The sequence below is a fragment of the Embiotoca jacksoni genome, unplaced genomic scaffold, assembly GCF_022577435.1.
Source record: "Embiotoca jacksoni isolate LCO1_2020_lvr unplaced genomic scaffold, fEmbJac1.0.p SCAF_13, whole genome shotgun sequence".
NCBI classification, from domain to species: Eukaryota; Metazoa; Chordata; class Actinopteri; family Embiotocidae; genus Embiotoca; species Embiotoca jacksoni.
This window is the reverse complement of record NW_027185263.1, coordinates 8,858,326-8,870,400: the sequence shown is the minus strand read 5'-3', so window position 1 is coordinate 8,870,400 and position 12,075 is coordinate 8,858,326. Positions and strand designations below refer to the sequence as shown.

General features: G+C 42.2%; 1 protein-coding gene across 3 annotated transcripts in view; it reads right to left on the bottom strand.

Moving 5' to 3' along the window:
* dclk1a (doublecortin-like kinase 1a) overlaps positions 1 to 12,075 on the bottom strand; it is a 48,880-nt gene that overhangs the window by 24,948 nt on the left and 11,857 nt on the right. For all 3 annotated transcript variants that reach the window (XM_069146275.1, XM_069146278.1, XM_069146276.1), the window contains exons 4-5: positions 5,914 to 6,013; positions 1,932 to 2,036 (exon numbers count right to left, since the gene is read on the bottom strand). In XM_069146275.1, coding sequence (XP_069002376.1) covers positions 1,932 to 2,036; positions 5,914 to 6,013 — 205 coding nt within the window. The remainder of the gene's footprint in view (positions 1 to 1,931; positions 2,037 to 5,913; positions 6,014 to 12,075) is intronic.

Here is a 12,075-nt window from a genome sequence, read left to right as displayed (position 1 = left end):
AAACATACACATCATTAAAAGAACTGGCACCTCTGTGAGCCATCAGGATACACGCACAGTATCAGCTGTTGTTGACTGTTATAAAATCTCTGCCAATTTGTCCCTCAAGGGAAGAAGGCATGTTGTGCTTTTAAGTGAAGAACGATGCGTAATATCAAACATTAGGGTGAAAAACCTAACAACAAGGTCAGTCGGGGTCGAACAGCGGATCCATCAGTTATTTTTCATTTTCTGCTGTCGCTCCACTTTCAGCTCCTCCGTCTGACGATGTCTCAGGGAGATAACACCATGTGATACAAAACGGTCAACAGCAACCCAGCACCATTTGATTATGTTAAGCAGCGGAAGCAGCCCCAGAGGGGGGAACATTTCTCAGAAGTGAAAAAGCCAGGACGGTCTGACTCAGGGTTCCGAGCGAGTGCCGAGCGTCAGTCAGCGCCACTGCAGGCCATTTCACAGGAAGTCACTGCCATATATGGCTGTCGCAACCTATTGTGTCTGTAGCTACATGCTCCTACTGTGCTATGTTTCCATGGCAACCAAGACGAGTCAGACCTTTTTTTTTCTCTCTCTCTCCCCGTCTCTGCCTGTTGTTTTCGCTCCCTCTCACACACACAGACAGACACACACACACACACACACACACACGCACACACGCACGCACACACGCACGCACGCACGCACACACACACACGCACACACGCACACACGCACACACACACACATTAGTATACACCTTCATTCTAGACTTGCTGCAGCCAGCGAGATCAGATAGCGTATGACTCACTCATAACCTTTTCCCCAAAGTTTTCAAGCCATCACCATCCAGAACTTTTTCTTCTCGCCCTAGCTCTATCTATCTCCCTACTCTTCTTCACTTCATCTTCCACAGCTCAAAACAAAACACATCAACAAATGTCAGTTTTAATTTTGTAATGCTACACGACTGATTTGAGTCTTAAAAAATATATTCCCAACATAAATTTTTTTTTTTTTTTAAAGTGCATCTGTGCTCAAACAGCAGGTGGACCTGGGAAGTTTCTGTATGTTTCATCATCCTGAATCATCTCCCTGCCTAATAGATCTCTGTATACTCGAACCACAAAATAATTACAACAGGGATGAAACGTCAAATGCGCTGTTGCATAACCAGGTGTTTTACACAGCTCAAGCTGTACAATCAGGAAAATAATGACCTGTTATTTGTTAAAGCTCTAAACTAATCACAAAGTGCTCGCCAGCTCTGAGCCAGACTGAGTGTTTGCTGCACACACACAACAGACACACTGGTGCATCAATGAAAGCTGCATTCAGTTCGAAATAATACTCTTTTTGTGCATGTTTTTGTTTCCGGCAGATCATCAGGCACAAACAACAGAGCAAGTAGCAGTGGAAGCTATCATCATTTCATTAGTATGTCAGGTGAGGAACGGCTTGTGGGGAGCTGCAGGATTGAGTCACCAGCCCCTCTTCTTTCCCTCTCATCTCCACTCTCGCTCCCTCTCGCTTTTTTTCCCTTACTTCTCATCCCTGTTTGCATTTTTCTCCTCTCCCTTATGAAATCATTCTCATTTGAATTCATATTCTGCACACAACCAGACAGAGCTCACGCAGTCACACACGCGCCGCCAGACACTCGGCAGAACTCGGATTTCATTGTGGTGTTTACTCATACTGTGCTGTGACGCTGATTAAGTAATGAGCTAGAGAACCCTGAGCAATCGGATGAGGAAGTGTTGGGATAAAAAAAAAAAAAAAAAAAAAAAAAAAAATCTCAACTATGACAACCAGGACTGCGACGCTGCACACGTTGTTCATACATAAACACACAGACGCAAGGATACGTAGATGCACAATGCTCAACTCCATTAACAAGAGGAAGAGAGAAGGAGGGCACAAGAAGAAGAAAGACACTTATTTTACTGTCTTACCGGATGCAGGGGACTTGCGTCCTGATTGGATGATAGTCCTGGGGGAGTTTCGGGTCAGAGAGCCCGACATCTTCCCGTAGGCCACTGACTTCATCACACGACACTCTGCAGGCACCAAGACAATACAGACAGAGCTGGTCAGGGACTCTTTTGGTAACCACTAATTCCTTCACTTTTATTTATTCATCCACTCAAATAGTGTCCAAATAAGACAAATACAGAGTCTGTAGTGTTTACATTCAATTGCAAACAAGGTAGACTAAGATGACTCACTGAAGGAGTGGATATTAAGTGTGTGACACCATGTCACGACACCTGAATGAAAAGCACTAGCACAGTAACAGCTGAGCATTTTGAAACGCGTCAGTTCTGTTAGATTAAAATTCACATTTTATGGATCTCGAGCCAACGATTGCTTTAATGTTATTTTTGATTGATATTGACCTTTAGTCATGCAAGAAAAACACCGAATTGCTAATGTATCAACACAGCTGTAATTGGTTTTACCTTGAGGTCCCCTGCAAAAATGATTCCTGACCTTCTCTGGGCTTGCTTTCCAAACGCAATTATTGTGGTGTTTCAAGAGTGACAGCTATATGACTCACAGAGGTCTGATATTTTACACACACACGCGCACGCGCGCACACACACACACACACACACACACACACACACACACACACACACACACACACACACACACACACACACACACACACACACACGAACAGACTCCTGATAAATGAGCCATGTGTTGGTGCTCACACACCCTCCCTGCCTCCTTCATCCCCAAAACTTTGCTCTTCATCTGTTCATTAACCCAGCCCCATTATAGCTCATTACCATTTTAGACCAGCGGGAAGGGGAAATCATCCAGCCTGCCTTGTGCGCCTGTCTTCAGCTGCACGTGCGTGTGCGTGTGTGTGTGTGTGTGTGTGTGTGTGTGTGCGTGCGTGTGTGTGTATTAGAGCATGGGTGTGTGTCTTTCTGTGTGTATTTGCTTGTGTGGCAGTCGCTGCGGCCCAGTGATTAATGTACAATGCAGAGTGTTAACATGATGACAGTGTGCCAGAGCCGAGGCAGAGATGATAATTATAGGGATGCTAAGAGGAGTCGCGCTGTCTGTTTGGTTCATCGCTCGTCGCTCCTGTCTGTCTGTTTCTACCTCTTCCTCTCTGCCTACTGGGGCAAGAGGAGGTGTCAAATTACACTGTCTGTCTTCTGGGACGGAGAAAATATAGACAAGTGTGTGTTTTAATCACTCTGTGTGAGGCAATAGAATCAGGACTTACTGTACCTCCCCTTTATGGATTAAAAAAAAAAAAAAATCCAGTCGCCACAAGGTCAGGTATGAGTCTAGCAGTTAGGATTGAGACATAACTTTCGGTGAGGGTTGCATTCCCGTATATGGAGGTTAAAACGGAAGTTATAGAAAGCGTGTCCTAAATGTCCTAAATGTAGCAAAAATAAAGCCATTTCACTTAAAGAAAGTAAAGCGCTGAGACCTTTAGGCAGTTTAGGAGATCTTTATTCTCCCATCACACGTTACCATCGGGGAGGCCTCTGATTGGTCACAAATTCATTCTGTAGCATGAAAATAACCCCACATACCTCTTCAGCAACAAAAAGAACAAGGAGTGCAGTAACAGACGGTGTTGCCCTAACAGTGTCCTGATCTTCGCATCACTGAGTCAGTCTGGGATTACATGAGGAGACAGAGGCAACTGAGAGAGCCTAAATCCACAGAACAACTGTGGCAAGTTCTCCGAGCAGCCAAGCTGCCAAGTTCCTTGAAGTGAAGTGTATCTAGGACAATTGGTGTTGTTTCAACAGTAATGAATTACAATGAATTTTGGGAAACTGGGGACTAAACAAAATACTCCTTCTTCTAATTTAGAAAAAAAGAACAGCACATTTGGAGGAGCCTTTGAGGTGGGAGGGGCCTTGTTGGCAAGTTATTCTGCCGTGAAATACTCACTCTGAACAGAGCAAGAAAAATGCTCTGATGGCCTATAAAACAAACATGGACACCAAGAGCAGAGGAAACAGTGGACATGCTTACTGAACGGTTCAGTGTGTTTGTATTGACATGTTCTCGCAGATGCGAGCCGATAATGAATTCTGATCACACACATGAGAGGCGCTTCTGACTTGTAGGTGGTTACTAAGACAAATTGCTTGTGAAGAGGATCATCGGTAATGAATGAAAACCTAGATGGAGATATGACGGAAACGCGTTCATATTAGCCTTGTTGCATGTAGGAGATTGTTTTTTGATCTTCCTCAAGAGGGAAGAAGGTTACGAAAGGAAGACGGGCTAATGGAGGCAGCTGGGCATTATGTTTGGCGAATGAAAGCCGAGCAGCGGGGAAGAGAGGGAGGAAACAGGAGGCAGAGAGACAAAAAGGGGGAAGGAGGTGGAGGTGGACAACCCAGGTGGGATGGATATTATTTAATGGATGAAGGGATACGGGGGAAACAAATGAATTGAATAAACCTTTGAACAAAAGCCAGAGCACACTCATTCATGTAGGAGACAGAAAGAGAGACGAGAGTTAGAATACAGATGAGCACTAAATGGCAGCAGTCTACGGGGAGGGGGGCGGGGTGGGTGGGGGGGGACGGGGGGACGGACAGCAAGCCACAGATGGGTGAAGTGAGGACAGTGGGCTGTGGCAGGGAGACAGGCAGAGGAGAGGAAGAGGAACAATGGTGCGATAGGTTAGACGAAGGCTCAAGTGCACTGAACCATCCCAGAGGACAGAGGAGAGGGAGAAACAACAGAGCACGAACTGGACAGCCTACATAGTCCTCTGCCAGCTTAACCAGGAAGATGTGGCATATAGAGAAGTCACAGGGATAAAGTCACGGAAAAAAATAAATAACAGATTAGCGCTACGCCTCTGATAACCAGTTCGAGCTGCTGTTTACATCCATGTCGGTCTATAGACTCATATAATACATGTAGTGAAGACTTGACTGGTGAAGAAGGAATTGTAACCATGACAGCAGACAATGTATAAAATGTGGATGTGCCGCGAAGAGAAAATAAATTCACGCTTCACCAACGTCTTCAACCCGACAGAACGGAAGATCGAAACAACTACCACAGATTTTCAGGGTCCAATCGCCAAATTTAATATCCAACCCAATGTGAAATAGGGTCACAATATCTTGCTTTATTTCCGAGCTACGGTGTGAAATAATGGTCAGTGAAGTGTTTTTGAAGAGCATTATGATGTCACAGTGAAGCTGACTTTTGACCTTTTAGATATATAAATGTCATCACTTCATTATTTAATCCCATGAGAAAGTTGGTCATGATTGGTGTATAAACTTGGGTTTCGTGAAGTCACGGTGACCTTCGACCGCCAAAGCCTAACCGGTTTATCCTCGAGTCCAATTGTGTTCCCTCAAGGCGTTGTCGCGGCATCGCCTTAATAAAAACGTGACAGACAACCAGAAAATATAATGCCTACGGCCACGGCTATCATCAGCGCACAGAAACAAGACAAACTAAGAAATAAAGTGAAAAACAAAACACTTTTTAAATTTTTTTTTTTTTTTTTTTTTTTTTTTTTATAGCATTTCCCTTTCTGTGCGCTTTCCCCTTGTATGACTTTTCCTGAATTGTTGTTTACTGAACAGCCACGCAATATAAAACTACAAAATTTAAACCAATTATTCATATATATTTTTTAGAAGTGTTAAAACAGCAGACTGGTGTATCACAACATCACCTCTTTTATCACAACACAGTTGAAATGATAAAACGGCTGAATAACAACACACGAAAAATCTACTTGAAACAATCAGAAAACACCGCTAGGGGGCAGGAAGGAGGGAAACAAAAGAAGGAAGGAAGGAAGGAAGGAAGGAAGGAAGGAAGAAAGAGAAGGAGAAAAAACCATAAGAGTGGCACACAGCTATATGTGAAATGTGAGCATGAAAAATGTCAGAGGAGCCGGCGGGCCCGCCTCACCACTTTCATCCAGCATCAGGTCATCTTGGTAGCGAAACTTCTCTGGTCCACAGGCCACAAAAATGTCCTCGTCGCCAAAGAAGTCTTGCAGACACGATACCTGGAAATAAAAGACACACGCACACGAGTTCAACTTTGCTCCTTCCCAGCCATTTGACGACATTTTAGTCCTTCCTTTTAGCAATTATTCGGGTTTCTTACACCGATGCAGACGTCAAGCTGCCAAGAGCAATGACCAAGATTTCCAGCAGAATGTTTAAGGCAGCTCAACTACGACAGCAACTTCCCAGCAGGGTCTTCAGATTTTGGACACGACAACTCTCTGGACACGTTCTTCTTTCCACACTACTGATACTATGGACACGTGTCCCCCGTCACACTAAAAGACACCCACATCCTCCCCCCCCACCTTGCCCTTCCTGGGTTCAGGTTTGAAAAGCCACATACACCGAGCCCCGGGAGACTGACGAGGAACACGTTATTGTCGCGCGTGCACGCCCGACTCGTCCCTGAGCTGCAGCCCCCTGCTGTTTCTGCACTTAATCATTCTATCAGTGACTATAACGAGACCTTGCTGACTCACTGATTTGCTGATGCGCAGCAGCACGTGCACCAGACATCCACCGAAGCAAGTGTGGGGGGGTCGGGTGGGTGGGGCGGGGGCGGGGGCGGGGTCTGTTCCTTGAGGTCTTAAAAGTGGTAATGAAAAACAAAGAGGAGAAACTTAGAAACCATAGACAGAATGCATATATGACCGACATGAAGATTAAAAAAAAAAAGGGGTAAGAGACTATTTCCAGCTGAGAGAAATATTACATTGCTGTTAAATAAGTGCAGAGCTGACTACGTTTACATCTGACTCGCAGAAGAAAAGAAAAAAAAAACACAGTCTTCGTGAGTCCCTGCCGTTCTTCGACGGACCCCGTGCTGTGCAGTTGATACCGAACTGACAGTGACATGCTGACAGGCAGACATTTAAATACCCTGGGTCACAACACAACCAGCGCTGGATCTTTAAAGAAAAGCGGTAAGATGGTCTTTAGAATATAGTACACTACTTCATCAAGAGCTGCCAAATAAAGACATCATTTCAAATCTTTAGCCCGAGCTTTCAAATGTTCTTTTTTTTTTTTCCCCTCCGCAAGGCAGGAGTTATTTGGGTTTGTAATCTCTAAATGTACTCACTTACTCACTCAGCATCTCAGAAATCGCGTCTTTATTATGACAAACAGGCAAACCCAACACGCTGCAAGCTCATTATTTTCTATTTGATTTAGGCGACAACTAATTCCGTATCTGATCTAAACTCTGCATGATTTACTCAAATAACCTTAATTACACCCCACAGGCCAACCATCACATTTCAGTCTCGAGCCATCAATATTCCAAATTATATTTCACGATAGGCAAACGGTACAGTCAGAGAGGGATTTACAGGAATACAATAGTTCATTCATCCGCTATGAAAAATCTCCCACCAAAAACCTATTAAGAGCCATTATAGTTTAGGCTGCACGCATGTCTAGCACCGCCTGGAGTTAACACATAAACACAAAGCTACCGTTATTGCATTTTCATGGCAATTAACATCCAAGAATCCATTTAGATTCCTATTAGCCACTGAACAACACCCCAAAAGAAAGTCACAGCTGATATAACAGCATTATCTACTAATAAGCAGGCCATTTTGTGTGTGTTTGTGTATGTGTGTGTGTGCGCGTGTGTCCTTCTTTACCCCCTGCAAACTCTAAATGAGCCAACAGTGAGACCGAAAAACAAGTTTAATCTCAGACACAGACTCTGTGGAGTTTGGATCGCTTTCGTTTAACTTTTCAAATCAAGGCTTTGGCGTCTGAGAGCGTGTCTGAAAACATTCGGCCATAAATCACATGAAGACACACGTTTCTGCACCGGCACACTCAGATAGCGTGTGTGTGTGTGTGTGTGTGTGTGTGTGTGTGTGTGTGTGTGTGTGTGTGTGTGTGTGTTTGTGTTATGAAATGATAATATCCTAGTTTCATAACAGAGTGCATATTGCTTTGTTCCCTGATATCCCCTGATAGTGCTGGTGATTATTTCAGGAGCGTGCACCTCGACTTCCTAACAAGATGGCTGCGATACCGATGCTGGTGTTGTTAACGTTTCCCCAGAGTGTCAGTGCTGTAGCTCTGGCCACTTCTACCTCTAACTGCACTGTTGTTTATTTCATGTATTTTCATATTGCTGTTATATTTATATTAACTGCATGCTGCTTGCTGTAAAGCATCTCTTAAACACTGACCACAATAAATGGACCCTCACGGTACCGACAGGTTGCCATTAATAATGTTGTCAGCTGTTCTTGCTGTCACATTTCATATTGTTTTCCGACATTTTTAAGACAAAATGATAATCCAAATATTAATCAACAATTGGAAAAAAAAAAAGCCAAAGTTACTGTGTTACTGCCTAGTGAGCTGAAATGTTTGGTCAATGAATTGATTAGTTGATCAACAGAAAATGATTAGCCATTTGTATAAATAATACACCAGTTGTGTAAGCAACTTTTCATGAACATATGTCAAGCCTCTTATTTCAGCTTCTCAATAATGATGATTTCTTTTTGCTTTTCTTTTTCTTGCATCATAGTAAAGTGAATATCTTCGCATTTTGATGTTGGTTTTGGAGTTTTCTGGTTTTACTTCATGTATCCAGTCATAACATGATCCACTATAATTACTACACACATTACCATAGATCATAAATACACATTTTTATGGTAATAATATACCATTTACTTGGAATGAAGCATGTATCGAGTCACTTGAAGTACGACACAACATTAATGAAAGTTCACTGAGAGTACCATCATTTTAGAAGAGGTCAGACAAAAGAAGTTGCTTTCAGATCACTGCAAAGAACATTTTTGACAATTTTCTGACCTTACATTAACGAAACAATTAGTCAATCAACCATGAAAAATAATGATGAGTTGTAGTCCTAACTGTTTAGATATTAGGGCTTGCTTGGAAATAGCGTGACAATGACAAACTGTGGCACTATATTTCCCAGTGAAGTGAGCTGAACTTTAAAAATTGCTCGGAGGTACAGGACATCTGTGTGTGTTTCTCTTTTAAACAAAGAGTGATGTAAACCAACTCGTGATGTAAACCAACTGTGTCACAGTCCACCACACCTCATCACAGGTGCTAAAGTCCTCACTCAGTGCAGTACCTCGGATTAAAAGGTGAGAGTGGTTCTCTTCAGCTGAGCGTTATTCATCTATAGCGCTACTCTCTTATCTCATCTGCATTTTGCCCTCATCCAACTCGGAAAAACTGATTTGCATTTTGCTCTCATTTCTTCTAATTATTTTAACAGATAACAGATCACATTTGTGCACTTGTTATTGTTGTTATTAATGTGAAACCACTGTTTTGTGTATATGAATTGTGCATTTATTCATGCTCATACATTTATTCTTATGCACAAGTCTCTCATGAAGAAGAAATATTGATCCCAATGAGACTAGCTGTTTAAATAAGTAATAAATATTATGAGGCATTGACGCAATTTTATTATTGCGTCAAAAAAAAACAAGATAATAATAATTTTTTCCAGTTCGTTTAACTTAAAACTTTATTAATTAATTACCAGTAAATTTGCAGTGATATAAAACAACCAACAGAAGACAACTGTGAAATGTTTGGCATTTTCCTTGAAAAACTACTTGTTATTATCAACCAATTATCAAATTGGTTGCCAAATATTTTTCAAGGAGGGACTTTTATTGTTTTCTTTCATGCCCGGAAATGTAATTCCTCAGTTTAAAGTTTGCATCCTTTTGAAAGCTTTGTTTTTGTTAAGGAGGACTTTTGTTGGATGACAACAGAAGGCTGTACATTTACTGCTCTGAGTCAGTCTGACCACATCCTAAAGCCAGGACTGCTGCTCGAGTAAACCAAGATCTGATTATTGGAATGAGGCTCTTTGAAGCTGCTCATCCTGAGATTAAAAAAAAAAAAAAAAAAAAAACGGTGGCACACCAGAAAGGCTGTGTAAACAAAGAGGAGAAAAACGAATGTAATCAGACCGATGAGGACAGAAAGAGGGAAAGAAAATAGGAAAGGGAAACAGGGGCAGTCTCCATGTAGGGCAGCCTCTGGGGGCACCTTTAAGCTGGTGAGCAACACACAAACACATACTGTACCCGGTAAAGGGTGTGAAAAATGATGGTTGCCATGGTGACAATGCCCTCTAGGTTTTGGTGCGTGGCTGGTGTGTGCCACTAACTGCACGATGTGCACACTGTGATAAGAGAACTCCATCATTCATATTTTATCTACTATGATCATGATACTCTACAGAACTGTCTCTCTCTCTCTCTCTCTCTCTCTCTCTCTCTCTCTCTCTCTCTCTCTCTCACACACACACACACACACACACACACACACACACACACACACACACACACACACACACACACACACACACACACACACACATGTGCCATGTGTCACAAGTCATACAAGTGACACATGGCCATTAAATATATTTACCGTTTAAAAAAAGATGGTGTAGAGAAAAGGAAGAAGAGCGTTCCTGAAATGCTTGGACTCGTGGACCAATGAATAATATGAGAGCAGAAGGAGCTGGTTAAGGTGAAAGAAACAAAAGAACATCAAACCAAAAACATTCAGAGATTACACCAAATCACCAAATCCCCTGAGTTAGAGAGGAAGCAAACAGGCAGAGGGAAAAGAGCCATAGACGAGCAGATCTATTCCTGACTGCTGCTCTGAGCCCAATGACAAAACAAGCTGCTTTGATGTCTCTGGTTCTCCCTTCTCACAGAGAACCAGCGCAGTTACACAACATCCAGCGCCACTTAAAGAAGGACAGGAATAAACAAACAGAGAAAAAGAGGAAAAGGGGGACTGTAATAAGAGGATGAGGAGGGAGCAGGGGAGTGTGGAGATTGGACATTTTATAGCCATGCCTTCAACTCTCATGCATCTTTATTAAAGTGAGAATTGGGCTCTAAGACTAGGTCACAGTGATCGGAGCATTTCAAATACGATCTTTGAATTTACATAATCAATTTATCCATGCATTATTTTAAAATCAAGATTGCAGGCAGTAAATCAGAAGGTTAACAGGTTTATCTACATTATTTACTGTGTGTCAGACCTTACATGCCTGGCAAACCCCAATCTCCCTCCCTTACTGTCCACTGTGACCACGATGAACAGGAGAGTGTATTGTGCATCATTGTGCTATACATAACTAAAGGGGATATTTGTTTGATATTAAACTAAATGAAACAACAGTAAACAAGAACTACATAGAGATGCTTGTACAGGAAATCATTGATTCATAACCAGCAAACCCTTTGAAAAATGCAATCATCATCGCTTCCTGATGGAATGTCATCCACAACAAATGATAGTTTATTATGAATGTAGCTCAGTGAATCTCTTTATGTTCTCACAACGCCACCTAGTGTAGATTCACCAAATATCTACTACAGAGTCTGATCCAGGAAGGTGTTTGATCATCTCTCCTGTGTTTGATCTTTTTTTAATTCCTTTTTCCTTCAAGCTTGAAAACAAATCAAATTTGGGAACTCTGCTGTTTTTTTTTTTTAAACAGTCCTGCAACTAACACAATCTGCAGAAACATTGCTGTAAACGTGGACCATAAACTGAGGCAGAAGAATAACTGACACCACATGGTGGCACTGTTCAATAACAAGATGTGGACAGATTCCACACAGCAGAATATCCAACTACAGCACAACCAGAGAAGCAGGGAGATAAACAAGCTACTCTGATTCTCTGATGTTTGACTGTGCTCGTGTCAAAAGTAAACAGTCAATATGGTCTCAAAACTACGTAGACACACAAACTACCTGGAAGTTGAGGATCAAACAGAAAGCGAGGAAGAGGTACATAGTTAACAGAGGAATGTAATGGTATATGAATAACTTTGACGTCAAATGAAAAAAGGCAAAACATTTGATGACAGCCTTGGAGCTCAAATAGCACTGAGTCCAATAAACCCTTAGGTGGGTTTTAAATAAGCAGACTAAGCAGAGGACAGCAGCAGACAGTTTAAAACATTTTAAATCTGGGTGATCGCTCACAGTATCTCATCTCACTTTTTTTTTTATAAGATGACAAC